Source organism: Petromyzon marinus, chromosome 24, assembly GCF_048934315.1.
Source record: "Petromyzon marinus isolate PM22_M1 ecotype Great Lakes invasive population chromosome 24, UKy_Petmar_22M1.pri1.0, whole genome shotgun sequence".
Lineage (NCBI taxonomy): Eukaryota > Metazoa > Chordata > Hyperoartia > Petromyzontiformes > Petromyzontidae > Petromyzon > Petromyzon marinus.
Window position 1 is genome coordinate 19,139,414 of NC_133690.1, and position 13,938 is coordinate 19,153,351.

Consider the following 13,938-nt stretch of genomic DNA (forward strand, 5'->3'; position numbering starts at 1 on the left):
GGTCACGCCAGATAAGCAGTGCGTGACTGGCAGTGCAGGCCCCCATGTTACATCAAACCCGTGGATGAGGGGCGGTGTGAGTGGCTCAGTGTGTGCGCGTGGGTGCGTGCTGTGTGTGTGTGTGCGTGCTGTGTGTATAGGTACGTGCTGTGTGTGTGTGCGTGCTGTGTGTATGGGTACGTGCTGCGTGTGTGTGTGTGTGCGTGCTGTGTGTGTGTGCGTGCTGTGTGTGTGTGCGTGCTGCGTGTGTGTGTGCGTGCTGCGTGCTGTGTGTATGGGTGCGTGCTGTGTGTATGGGTGCGTGCTGTGTGTGTGTGGGTGCGTGCTGTGTGTATGGGTGCGTGCTGTGTGTATGGGTGCGTGCTGTGTATGGGTGCGTGCTGTGTGTATGGGTACGTGCTGTGTGTGGGTACGTGCTGTGTGTGGGTGCGTGCTGCGTGTGTGTGGGTGCGTGTGTGTAGGTGCGTGCTGCGTGTGTGTGGGTGCGTCCTGTGTGTATAGTTGGTCATGATACTGGCACCTGGTCTGGAGTGATTGGAGGGCATGGGCCAGATCAGCTCAATAACAACGGTAGGAGGCTGCTAGATTTTTGTACAGCCCATGGGTTTGTAATTACCAACACGCTGTTCCGGCATCGGCACATCCACACAACATCATGGATGCATGCCGGGTCCAAGCAAGAACATCTGCTGGACTACATAGTGACGGACCAGCGGATGCGAGCCCATGTCCTTGACACCAGGACCTACCGTGGAGCTGATCTGCCCTCTGACCATCGACTAGTCATCTGTAAGATGCGCCTGCCATTCTTCCACTCCGGTGGTGGGTGTACACCCAGGACCCCATTCCAACCTAAAGTGGCCTGGTCTCAGTTATCTGATGAAAGTTGCAAGCGAGAATTTAATCATCGCTTGCGGCTGGGATTGGCATCGTCCCCGACTCCTCTTGATGTCGAGGGTAAATGGGCGAGGTTTAGGACTGTGACTCATGCAGCTGCAATGGCTGCTTTGGGTAGGCGGTCCAGACCTCCCCAGAGACCCTGGCTGACAGAGGAGGTGTTCAGGATGGTTGAGAAAAAGCGACAGGCCCACTGTCATCGGCTACAGAATCCCAACTCAGAAAATGAGGAGGCTTACCGCAGCCTTCGCTCGGAGGTTCGGAGAGCCGTGAGGCGCTGCAAGGATGGGTGGTGGTCGCGGGTTGCTGAGGAGATGGAGTCTGCCTCAGTGGCCCGTGATCACAAATCTCTATTTAACTCCATCAAAAAAGTTATCTGCAGCACCACACCTATTACCATCATTAGGGGAAAAAACGGTGACCCAATCTCCGACCCCCAGGAACAGTTTTGCAGATTTGCTGAGCATATCTGTGAGGTCCTGGGGGAGGGAAAATCCCTCAGCCAGGAAAACATCGTGGCACAAAGTGAGGATGACCCTGCTGAGGCTGCGGTGCCTCAAATATTGGAAGAAGTCACCCCCTGTGAGTGGCTGGCCGAGGTGCCATCTGTTGAGGAAGTACTGAAGGCGATCCGGAGTCTGAGACCAGGAAAGGCAGCGGGCAGAGATGATCTCCCAAGCGAAATGCTGAGGGAGGGTGGCGTTTGTGCACAGACTGCCCTATATGACATCATAACAACAGTCTGGACCACTGGACGGGTTCCGCAGGATTGGAAGGATGCCCTGGTGGTCCCCGTTTTTAAGAAGGGGGACCGCACAGACTGTAACAACTACAGGGGCATCTCACTCCTCAGTATGCCGGGAAAGGTCCTGGCAAGGATTATTCAACATCGCCTTGCCAGGCACGCTGAGAAGAGGCTTGCGGAGCCCCAATGCGGTTTCAGGAAAGGGCGGTCCTGCACAGATGCCATATTTTCTGTCCCTCTGCTACAGCAGAGGCGTAGGGAATTCCAACAAGACCTACATCTCTGCTTTATTGACCTGGTCAAGGCCTATGATACCATCAGTAGGCCTGGGCTCTGGGTTGTTCTTCGTGCTTTTGGAGTACCTGACCCTCTGCTCACGATCATTAAGGACCTTCATGATGGTGAGCGGGCCCGGGTAAAACTACGTGGCCGGGAGTCAGAGCCATTCCCTGTACACCTTGGGGTGCGACAGGGATGTCCTCTGGCTCCCACATTATTTAACATCTATTTTGACCACGTAGTTCGTGAAGCCTTCAATAGCTGTACCGGGGGAATCTCCATATTGTACAGATATAATGAGAGGCTGATCGATGCCCGGGTGCGGTCAAGGGATGGCTCCCTATTGCTCAACCACGTTATGTATGCTGATGATTTGGTAATAGCTGCTCATTCAGAGGAGGAGTTGGAGACGCTCCTGCTGAAACTGGAGCGTGCCACTAAGAGGTGGGGCCTTACCATCAGCCCCACCAAAACTAAGCACCTGCCTGGGTATTTTGTACCATCGGACACTCCACCCCCACAACTCCCAATCGGTGATGGGGCAGTTGTGGAGAGAGTGGAGAGTTTCCCATACCCAGGGCAGTGTGCTTATGACTGGCTCCAGTTTAACAGCAGAGGTCTCACTCCGAATCAGTCGAGCGGCAATATCTTTTCATCGGTTGCGTAACGCTGTGTGGAAGCTACCTGGTCTGTCGCTCCGCACTAAGCTTCAGGTCTTCTCGGCCACGGTCATTCCCTCCCTTCTCTACGCTTGCGAAACGTGGACCCCCCTAATGGAACATCTTCGCCGGTTAGAAACATTTATGCTGGCCTGCCTACGATCCATCCTGGGTTTAACCAGACTGGATTGTGTGAGGAGCTCACAAATCCTTGAAAGATCTGGGCAAGGTCCCATCGGTGAGCTCCTCCGGCGGGGAAGGCTGCGATGGCTGGGTCATGTAGCCCACATGCCCAGCCACCGCATGCCGAAACAGCTTTTGTTCGGCCGGATTGAGGGGGGTAAGCGGGCGCGGCACGGGCTATAGAAGAGATGGAGTGATGTGGTACAGGAGGACGTGGAGCTGAGTGGACTTGCCGATGACTGGTACCAGCGGTGTCAAGATCGGCCTCTGTGGAGGAGGCTCGTGAAGGACGCTACTGGGCAGTTGGAGGAAGTCGTCCTCCAACAACAACGGAGGGCGGAGGAGCGACGCTCACAACAACGAGCGGAGCGCCGGGTGGCTAAAGCACAGCAGGTTGCCACAGTAGGGGGCACAGGTGGTGCATCAGCCAGTCATCTCAGTCAGTCGACCCGTGGCACCTGGGTCTGCCCCGTGACCTCCTGCCAGCGGGCGTTCGACACTTCACGTGGCCTCAGGGTGCATATAGCCTGGCACAAGCGTCGTGCTGACGTCACCGCCACTTAGTGGCGAATGGCGGTTGTTGTTGTTGCTGTGTGTATGGGTGTGTGCTGGGTGCGTTCTGTGTGTATGGGTGCGTGCTGCGTGTGTGTGCGTGCTGCGTGTGTGTGTGTGCTGCGTGTGGGCTGCGCGATGCAGGTGAGGTCATGTACAACGGCACCGCGGTAGCGTAGCGGCTAGCGCGCGGTAGCGTAGCGGCTAGCTACGCGGTGCGCGCTGCGCTACGAACCTGGCGACCCGAGTTCGATTCCCGATCACGCCCAACACCAGTGACGGTTATCTGAACCGGTCCTGGGCCTCCCCCTAGGTCGACTCGGCCTCAAATGAGTACCTGGTGCGGTGTAAACATCGCCACTGGGGAGACAATGGCGGTCGGGCGTGGTGCTGGCAACCCACCCATTTGTGTAACATTCCGGCCTCAATAGGTGCTCGCTAACAGCACTTGCCCCAACAGTCTGTCAAGGATATACGGGTGATCTTTGTCTTTACTGCGCAATGCAGGTGAGGTCATGTACAACGGCACCATGGACGGCAACATGTGCTTCATCGCCATCTGCTTGCCCAACTGCACCGTGCAGAACCTCTTTGTGCCGTGCACCACCACGACCACCATCCTCCCCCCCACCACGCCCATTACCATCAGTGAACCATCAACAACCAGCCCCATCACCATCAGTGAAACATCAACAACCAACCCCACGACCAGCACCAGCGGATCAACGACCACCACCAGCGGATCAACAACCAACCCCACGACCACCACCAGCGGATCAACAACCAACCCCACGACCACCAGCGGATCAACAACCAACCCCACGACCAACACCAGCGGATCAACAACCAACCCCATGACCACCACCAGCGGATCAACAACCAACCCCACGACCACCACCAGCGGCCCCACATTCATCCCCACCACCACCATGATCCCAACGACAACCCACCGGATCGGCTGCCCTGACCTGGTCCCTCCGAGGAAGGTAAGCCGCGTGGCATTCCCAGTTCTTATTCAACTCGCTGCATTCCGTATTAACATATCGTCAGAATGTAGCTGCGCACCCGTGCGCTCGTGGCCTGTGTGGCCGTGGGTTGAACACCCAACCCGGTGCTCGGTGCCCCGCCGCGCCGCCTGCGACGCCGGCTTCTAACGCACGCACCGTGACCGCTCCTCCCCAGGACAACGAGACGTGGACGGAGGGCTGCGTGGTGAAGGTGTGCGTGGCCTACAACACCGTCTACATGTACCCCGTGGTGTGCCCGCCCAACACGGGCCCCGCCACGTGCCCCAACAACAAGCAGCCTCGCAACGTCTCCACTCACGACGGATGCTGCCATCACACCGTGTGCGACTGTAAGTGTGCGATCTGCTGCGTGACTCGAACCCCTTCTTCACGGTGCCAGATGGTAACTCTGGGGGTGGGGGTGGCACTTTGCCTCTTGCCTGTTTTCACAGGCTCACCTTTGTCGGTGCAGTTGGGCACTGGCTAGCGACAGCATTTGAGACTATTCACCCGAGGCGATTCAATAGAGTGGGTCTGTCTTGAATTTTTAGACAAGGCACCCTGACAGTTTACGTCGTAGCGCATCTCTGGACTAACACGGTGCAGCACTCACAATCTGCCGACACACCGAAGCCGACGTGTTCCCGAACACTCGCACCCTTAAGTAACTTTTTGCCTTAGACGGCGTCTACCGCCTGCTTGGGGCTACATTCGCAACACCCCGCTTGAAGCCAGAGCAGAGAGGGAGTGAGCTATCGCCTGTTGGCTCCTGCCCACCATCGGCTGGCGTCACTCCTTGTGCTCCTCTCCTGCTGACGTTCCTTCGCCCGTCCCTGATCCCCAAGCCTGAAACGCGGCCATTTGTCCTTGGGCCGCTCCTGTTCACTGCTGGCTAGCGCTCGAGCGCAGAGATACTTTGGGGCTGGGGTGTTCCTTCATTCACCTTCTCTAATGTGTGGGGGTGGGGTCCTCATTTATAGGAAGCTGGGCTGGGAACTCAATTGTGATTGACACCTTGTTTGCTGCACGCTTTTATCATTTACAATGACTCCCTTTACAGGTGGACCACACCCTCTCCATTGTATTTTCCCTTCGGAGTTAATTGTACCATGTGACAGTGTGTAGTAATCATCATCAGCGATAATCAATCCACAGCTGGATGAAGGCCTCCCGGAGTCTACACCGTATTGCACAGTCTTGAGATGCAACACTCCACTCAGCACGTGCATCTGAGCCGATTGAATCGCTCCGTCTCCGTCCCGTTGGGCGCGTTCTCTCCTTTGGCTGTCACTGCATAGTTCGTCTCGCCCAGCGGCCATTATCTCTTCTCGTGCCGTGTCTTGCTCGAGCTCCACATTTCTTCACAGGCATCGTCGTGTCTTTAACCTGCGGTGTGTCCTCTAATCCACGTGTTCCTCTTCCTGTCTCTCATTGGACTGTGCCGGTCGTCAGTGTACTGCAAGTAAACTTTTATTACACCAAGAGAGGAAAATAACCATTAAAAAACTACGTGAAACATGGTCTTTTCCTAATGGCATCCTGGGATAAATCATGAGTCTGATTTCAAGTCATTCAGGTCAAAAAAACATCACGAACGCAGCTGTGGTGCAGTGTTGGCGATGCCATCCAGTTTCTAAACATTAAGTCTGGCCTGCCTACAATCCATCCTGGGTTTCTCCTTGTTTGATTGTGTGAGGAGCTCACAGAGGCCCATCCGTGAGCTCCTACAGCAAGCGAGGACACATTGGCTTGGCCACAGAACCCACATGCCCAAGCAGCAGTGAGCTAGAGAAGAAATGGGGTGGATGTGGTATAGAAGGACCTGGAGCTGAATAGACATGCCGATGACTAGTATCAGTGGTGTTAAAATCATCCTCTGGGGAAAGGCTCATGAAATGTAATTCTTAACTGAACAGCTGCCAGCAGCTGCCCTTCAGCAATAGCAGAAAGCAGAGGAAAGATGCAACAACTGAGTGCAGAGCAGCTAAAGCTGGCACCGCGGTTAGGGAGAGTGCTGCTCCTGCCAGTCGGGCAGGGCATTGAACACCAAACCTGCGTATATCCTACAACCTTATGCCAGTGAGCCATTGCCACTTGATATGGCCTGAAATTCGACCTGGCGTGGCACAAGGACTATGGTGGTGATATCGATGCCACCTTGTGGTGAATATCAACCATTGGTGTTGGGGACTGGGAGCGAGTGCTTACGCGGGGGAGCTGTTTGTTTTCACACGTTGCTTTTTTCTCGAAGGGTGAGGATGGGCGAATTCGGGTGGGTAGGTGCGGGTGGGTGGTTGCATAACACGGAGGTGGACTCTTGAGCAATTATAGGAAACGTGACTTCTGCAGGTGACTGCAGCGGCATGGGTGACCCCCACCTCATGACCTTCGACGAGGTCTTCTACAGCTTCATGGGCAACTGCACGTACGTCCTGGTGGAGGAGAAGTTCAGGCGGCACGACTTCTCCGTGCACCTCACCAACTACGACTGCAACGACGCCGTGACGTGCACGCGCGCCATCATCGTGCGCTACAAGAGCGTGACCGTCAACGTCACGGCGCCCGACGATGCCAACAGATCCATAAAAGTGGTACGTGGCGCACGCACGCACGCACACGCATCTCATGCACACACAGACAGAGCTGCGAATGGCGCAAGTATGGATGCATGATCTATAATACAGGTTTCTTGGGTTAGATAGCATAAATATTAATGCGTCGTTAAACCCGCCACAACTCGACAGAGCCAATTAGTAAGGTTTGCCACGTAAACAGAATGTGCCAATTCGTTACTCGTGTAGTGTCCTTCACGGAGGCACACACCTGAACTTGGAGGCAACACGTTGATTACACGGCCCCAACAGGGCTACGACATAAACGTACACAAGTGAACTAGACCCTAACGGGGTAACGACATAACCGGGTCAGTCAGTAACACTCTGACTGACCCACGATGCCGAGCGAAGACCGAAGATCGAGGAGGCGTAGCACGGCGGGTATATTCAGACCACGAGTGCTCTCGGGACTTCCCTTTTATGCTCCCGAGCGTGGCCTCGCCCCGCCTACGGCCACGCCCCCTTCTGGATCTCAAAAGAAGGTTCTCTACCGGACATCACGTGTACCTCAAGCCACCCCTTGAACCCTCCCGCTAACCTGTTCTGATCACGTGCCCACTCGGGTTCACCCAGACTGTCACGTCCTCACTTGCCCTCCCTCTGACCGTCGCCAGAACTATGCCCCCTAGGACCCGCTTCCACGGCATGCCCACTCCGGTGCTAAACGCCATAGTGGCTCCATTGACGTCACTACACTAGTACAGCACACCGGTTTTGTGTTGGAGAGTAAACCCACGGTGTACTCTGCAGCAGAGCGCTCTTCTCGTGTGTGGGCTCAGAGTTGCCATGCCAAACATCTGGACAACAACTTCAACTGGAACACCGTCGTGGGGATTGTTAGCAGCACACTTGTGCGGCAGGGTGGCGGTGCAGCGGTGAAACTCGTACCCCAGATTAAGAAGTACCTGGGTTCGATTCCTGACTCGATCGCCTTTCTGTGTGGCGTTTGTACGTTTGCTCGCTGCTCTGCATGGGCTTCCTCTGGGTTCTCTGGTTTCCTCCCATAGCTAAAAGGTTGTTGGAGGCCTAGCGCTAATGTCCCGGTTAAACAGGGACGGTGCTAATCCCGATCCCTGTGGCAGACTACGATGGAGTGTTTTTGCTCTACAAGCGTCACAGCAATAATAATAATAGAACTCAAGTAAACTCCTTCACCCTGGCCATCTATGTTATCAAACATCCCACAGCCACATCCCAGTCGATCCGTCCACGAAGTTTTACCTGATCTACTGAACCGCCACCTGAAATCCTGCAAGTCATTCTAGAGCACAGCCAGAGCCTTTCTACGATTGCAGTTCTTCTTCTTCTTCGTCTGCTTCTTCTTCTTCTTCTAAGCAAAATAGAAACTTTCTCTCTTGTCAGTCCAATAATGCATGCGCCATCGACTCTCTCTCTGGCGCAGGTTCTGGTGAACGATGTGATGGTGGAGCTGCCTCACTCGGAGCAGGGGGTGGACGTGCGGCACAAAAATACCATCTACATGCAGATCGCAGTGCCTGAGATCGGGGCGCACGTGGAGTTCAGCGGAGACCGCTTCTCCATCCACTTGCAGCACGAGTTCTTCTACAACAACACGCAGGGCCAGTGCGGTGAGCGGCCTCCGCGTGCAGCTTCCACTCGCCGCCCCCTTCCGAGAGGAACGAGCGGCCACAGCGTTGGCACTCGCGATGGCTTCTGTTGTGCGTGCGGCGGAGTTGACGGCGTTCGTGCCTCCCCCCGCTTGTCCGCCCCCCCCCCCCTACCTCTACCCCCCGCTCCCAGGCACGTGCGACGGTGACGGCACTGACGACTGCGTGCTGCGTAACGGCACCGTGCTGGCGCCCGACCGCTGTGTGGACAGCGGCTGGGACTGGGTCACCAACTCCACGCCGTGCCACCCGCACGTTCAGGGACCGACTCCAACTCCGGGCCCATCCTGCCCACCCCCGGGCCGCCCCTGCGACCTCCTCCTAAACCCGTACGTCCGAGACTTGATCCGCACGCACTCACGTGCACGTGCATGCACGTCTACGTGCATGCACGCTGCAGTGATTACGGACATCGCGCACACACTCGTGTTTGTGCGCACTGCAAACCCGGTGGCCTGAATTTGATTCCTGGCCACAGATATGTATGTATTTTGAACTTCTTTCGTACCATAAGTAGCCAACCGTGCTAATTGGAGGTGCAGACGAAGGACAACAAACTTAACACAAAAAGCAGTTCTAACTAAATAAGTTTTCAATCTAGATTTAAAAGTGCATAGCTCCAGTTGATTCCTCATATCGGAAGGAAGAGCATTCCAGATGGCCACAGAAGCACTTCAGAAAGCGCGCGATGAAGTGATGAACACCGTCTTTGTTCGATAGCTAGTTCGCCAAAAGCTACTGCGAGGATGACCGGAGTTTGCGTGATAGTTTATGCTTCTTAACGAACATCAGTGGCGAATATCTGAACCGACTCTCCCTGAAATGAGCACCTGGTGCGGTGTGTAAAACATCGGCACTTGGGTGATAAAGGCAGCCCATATTGGATGAACTGGTCATGGGGAGAGCACATGCACGCACACCTTCATTACAACGAGGCTCACGTTGCTGCTGCTGCTACCGCGCAGGGAGTTTAAGGAATGCTGGCCACTGGTGAACGTGGACCCGTTCCTGTACGCGTGCAACTACGACGCCTGCCACTCGTCCGGCTCCATGGCCTGCAGCTCCGTGGCGTTCTACGCCGAGCTGTGCGCCCAGCACGGCGTCTGCGTCGACTGGCGCCCTCTCACCAACGGCCTGTGCAGTGAGTCCTGGCCGATCGACACACCTGCTGCACCAGCGAGGAGCAGTAGCGTAGTGGTTAGCACGCTGCGTTACAAACCTGGTGATCCGAGTTCCATTCCCGCTCACGACCAACATTGGTGCGAATGAGCTGGCGCAAGCGTGATGGCAATGTCACGGGCACCTCTAAGTGGATATTGGTCGTTGTCCTGTGTGCGCCCGTGAGTGTGTTTATGTATGTGTGATTGTGAGTTCAGAGGTGTACACGTCTATCTGTATCCACGTGGGCAGTATATGTTTGAATATCTATCTGTGTACATTAATATATACGTGTATGTCTTTCTCTGGGTGTCCTGTGTATCTGCAAAATATCAGATTAAATTAAACCAGCAGCAAAAAAATTTTATGCTGCTACTGAGAGAAAAGGAAGGTCGTGCAAATTGGCCAAATGGCCATAATTTATATCTAAAATGAGAGGTTCCGATTGATGTACAGGTTGATGATGGTGACGTGCGTGTGTCTCCATGTGTACAGATTACACGTGCGAGCCTCCGCTCGAGTACCACGCGTGCAGTAACCAAACCTACTGCTTCCCATCCAGGTGAGCAACTCGCGGGCAGACTCACGCATGCCCAGCTGCTCGATCACTCCTTCAGAAAGGTCCGAGTGACTTCCTGCTGCTCGAGTGAGCATCGAGGCATCGGTGCTCCTCTTTTGTTTACAGCCCTGCAGAGCCAGTGGTGGAAATTCTGCATTCGTATGGTGGGGACGAGTCTAAACATACCGTAACCGATGTTGACTTCCCACAAAGTGGTGCTATTTTATCGACCCCAGACGAATGATGGGCCAGGTCAACCCCCAACTGTGATGTGAACTGTTGACCTTCCGATTGTGAACCGCTCACTCTGCCGCTGAGTCACGGGGCCGGTGAAGAAATGGCTTCACGGCAGCGGTTGTTGTGTGACGGGCGAGAGCTGCACATACAGAACTTGCATTTTTGTATTCATGCGGCCACGACTCCCACGTTGCTATGGGATCGACCTCCCAGGCCTACCTCCTCCCTGTCTCTCCTTCCACTTCCGTCTGTGGAAGATATCTGGACCTATCATTGCACGACACATTGTAGCCAATGCTATTTGTAACTCCCGTGTTTACGTTTCCGCAGTGTCGCCAAACTTGTGGCGCCATACCTCACTCCCCATGGCGCTGAGGGCTGCTACTGCCCCCAGGGCACCCATCAGCAGAGCCCCGTCACTATCAAGTGCGTCAAGGACTGCCTGTGTACGTGAGCACAACGACACGCGCCGTGCTGCGCCGTGCTACTGATCAAGAAACACCTCTGGGTTTGATCTGTGGGAAAGTGGCACCCCGCGTCTCTGCGCGGTATTGCAGCTCTGTTCTGTATTGTGTGCGCCACCTTTGTCCCATGTCAACTTTGTGTGTTTCTGTTGCTTGGCGTTCGTCCTTGTGCTATGCAGTCTGCAAGACCTGGAACGGCACGTTGATTCCGGTGAGACTTGATGAGGGCTCCTCAACGCACCGACATACATGATGATAACAATTCTCAGTCACCTTGGCTGTATAAATACACAGCACTACTAAAGTATTGCTACCTTAGGTGGTACCGACATGTGCTCTGGCCCACGGACTAATGAGCGCTCTCGTGCAATGCCTCTGCTCCAGACGGGCACGTCTTGGAAAGATAACTGCACGTCGTACAGCTGTGAGGAGTTCAATGGGGATGCCCTGCTGGTGGTGACCAAGGTGTCGTGTCCAGAATTCAGTCAGGAAGACTGTGTGCTGAACGTAAGTGTGCACCCGCTCAAATGCGTTGACGCACGCAGACTGCCGAACACGCGCACACACGCGCTCACGCAGGGGTGACTAACCGCACCCGCAGACGAATGTGTAATAAGACCTACAGTGTGCTGTGAAAAACTGTGACGGCTCTGTGGGCCACTTCCTATCGCCTTGTGGACCACAGGTTGGCAACCGCCGCGGTAATGCATGCACACCGACATCTCGCTTCAGTAACCCCCCGTGCTTAATTCTCTTTCCTGGCCAGTGGCGTAGCTACCGAGTCATGTGCAGGCGGTGTGATTACACTGGGCCCCACGGCCCAGAGGGGCCCAGGCACTGGGCAACGAAGAGGGGTGAGAGAAATTGGAGGGGAAGGCCCCATTTCATCCCTTGTGCCAGGGCCCCGTGCCAACCACGATACGCCACTGGTCTGGACACCAGCGCCGAGCACTGCCAACTCCCGCTTGAGAAGGCGAGCGTTTCATGGTTTCTCTTTGTTCTGCCCCAAACAGAATGGCACCGTGGTGGTGGACGATTGCTGCAAACAATGTGAGTTTTGGGCATTCGCACGCGCCGGCTCTGTAGCCCACATGCTCGCAGAGCACACCGAGGACACTTTACACACGAACGAACATTCACCCATAAAACTCAAAGCACCCGTGAGCTGTGGCTGCACTTCCCAAAGCACCGCCAGCCGCGTGTCTACTACCGTGTCTGAAATTCTCTGTGTTCGTGGGTTCCACACATCACCCACACAGGTAAACCATTCCAGAAACCATGCAAGATGTTTTCCGAAGAGCAGACCTTGATGGTGGATGGGTGCCAGTCAATCTACCCGGTGAACGTGACGCACTGCGAAGGATTGTGTCCATCGTTCAGCTGGTAAGGGCCTGCTCTCCACGCTCCCTTTCCTGCCTCTTACTGGCCAACACAACAGCACCCTGGGTATGGCTGTACCTGCCTCTCACTGGAATAATTCAATAACTTTCCCCATCTACTGCTACCCTTCCCCAACTTGAATAACGGAATTGTTAGATAGCGAGCCCTTCCCAGCAGTGTCCATTCATGCCAAGAGCAGATCGCCTTTCCGCTCGGCCTCAAAGCCTGATTGGACACCGGCAGTCTCCATCGGGCCAGGCTCAAGACTCGCTAATTTGTACCACCACGCGCGTGCACGCACGCAGGTACACGTCCGAGGGCATCTCCAGCCACAACTGCTCGTGCTGCCGTGAGATTCACTTCGAGAAGCAAGCGGTGCCCCTTCGCTGCGCCGACGGCTTCAAGGAGTACGACTACCACCGTGCCCTCGAGTGCCACTGCGAGCCCAGCGCCTGCACGCCCGCGGCAAGCATGGCCGCGCTGGCGACGCACGGCCGCAGCGCCCGCCACTCGCCCGCCAGGGACCGCGGACGTCGCTAGCGCTCCCTACGACAACAAACGACGACGGCTGGGAAGCACGCGCACGTGCGCGTATGTGTGTAAAGTGCGGCGGGTGTTACGAATGGTTTTGTGCGTGTGTCCTTGTACAGCGTTGCCAGTTGCACTGCCTTCACGTCGAGCCACTTCGTGTGCAAAACTGCCACAGTCAATCAAATTTCTCTGGCTCCGTCTCTTTGTTTGCCTTCCCCTCCCTGGGAAAGCGGCGGGCTGCTGTGACGACACCAGGGCAGGCCGTGCACCCTGCAAGGCGACGAGTCCGGCCGCAAGGCCTCGGCGCAAAGCAAACATCACAGAGCATTGGAAGGGCACCGAGGCCGTGCCTTCATCACGTGGCACCTCTTCTCATTGGAGACGTGGGAAAAAAGTTAAACATTTTTTAAACTTTGGAAACATGAAAATGAGAACTCTTCGTGTGACATTTGAGGTGTTGATTCAATTGAGATGTAGTGGCTGGGCGGCTGTGTCGCTCGTGAGCGATTGTGCCGAGTGTGAGATGACAGCATAGGTTCAAGTTGTTGATACTGCTACTTTGCATGGATTATGTCCCTGCTGTTGCTTGTGATTTCAGGAACCCCAAGTCACGTCACTTCATATATGATGACTTCGCGTGCTCCGTGTTTACCATTCGCACCTCCAACATGCACCTAGGAAGATTTCGGATTCAAATAGCACTTCTCGGGTCATTGTACATCATGTCAAAGCAGGATTCTTTAAGTTTTAATAAAATTTGTATTGCATATGACATTGTTGTCTGGCTGTTATTGTGTGCCATTTAGAGGGGGATGAATGGGCATGGCATGGGTAAGAGAAGATCAGACTTGTCGGGAGCTGGTCCCAACGGTATCAATATTAACCTACGTGGAGGAGGTTCATCAAGGATGGTATTGGGCAGTGACAGGCTAGGTGCACTTTGAGGCTCCTGGGTGGTTTAAGGCAATCGCCCTCCAACAGCGGAGGGCAGAGGAGTGACGCTCATAATGAGCGGAGCGCTGGGCAGATAAAACACAGAAAGTT

General features: G+C 55.0%; 1 protein-coding gene across 2 annotated transcripts; it reads left to right on the plus strand.

Moving 5' to 3' along the window:
* The first annotated feature begins 3,333 nt into the window (after positions 1-3,333).
* On the plus strand, positions 3,334-13,666 carry LOC142928930 (intestinal mucin-like protein). Of its 2 annotated transcripts, XM_076069513.1 has the most exons (13): positions 3,334-4,301; positions 4,498-4,672; positions 6,672-6,913; positions 8,340-8,526; positions 8,699-8,894; positions 9,531-9,706; positions 10,219-10,285; positions 10,850-10,965; positions 11,163-11,194; positions 11,368-11,490; positions 11,997-12,033; positions 12,243-12,366; positions 12,669-13,666. In XM_076069513.1, exons 1-13 carry the CDS (start codon positions 3,831-3,833, stop codon positions 12,901-12,903), a joined length of 2,181 nt encoding a protein of 726 aa, XP_075925628.1. In that variant the 5' UTR covers positions 3,334-3,830; the 3' UTR covers positions 12,904-13,666. The 2 variants fall into 2 exon arrangements, with proteins under 2 accessions (XP_075925628.1, XP_075925629.1); XM_076069514.1 differs by lacking the exons at positions 3,334-4,301; positions 4,498-4,672 and adding an exon at positions 5,291-5,713.
* Positions 13,667-13,938: the final 272 nt, after the last annotated feature.

Bases quoted from the DNA above. Each gene is read 5' to 3' on its own strand.
- LOC142928930 (XM_076069513.1), top strand. From the start codon at position 3,831: ATGTACAACGGCACCATGGACGGCAACATGTGCTTCATCGCCATCTGC. The intron at 4,302-4,497 runs GTAAGCCGCGTG...GCTCCTCCCCAG, and splicing joins ACCTGGTCCCTCCGAGGAAG to GACAACGAGACGTGGACGGA. The intron at 8,895-9,530 runs GTACGTCCGAGA...GCTACCGCGCAG, and splicing joins TGCGACCTCCTCCTAAACCC to GGAGTTTAAGGAATGCTGGC.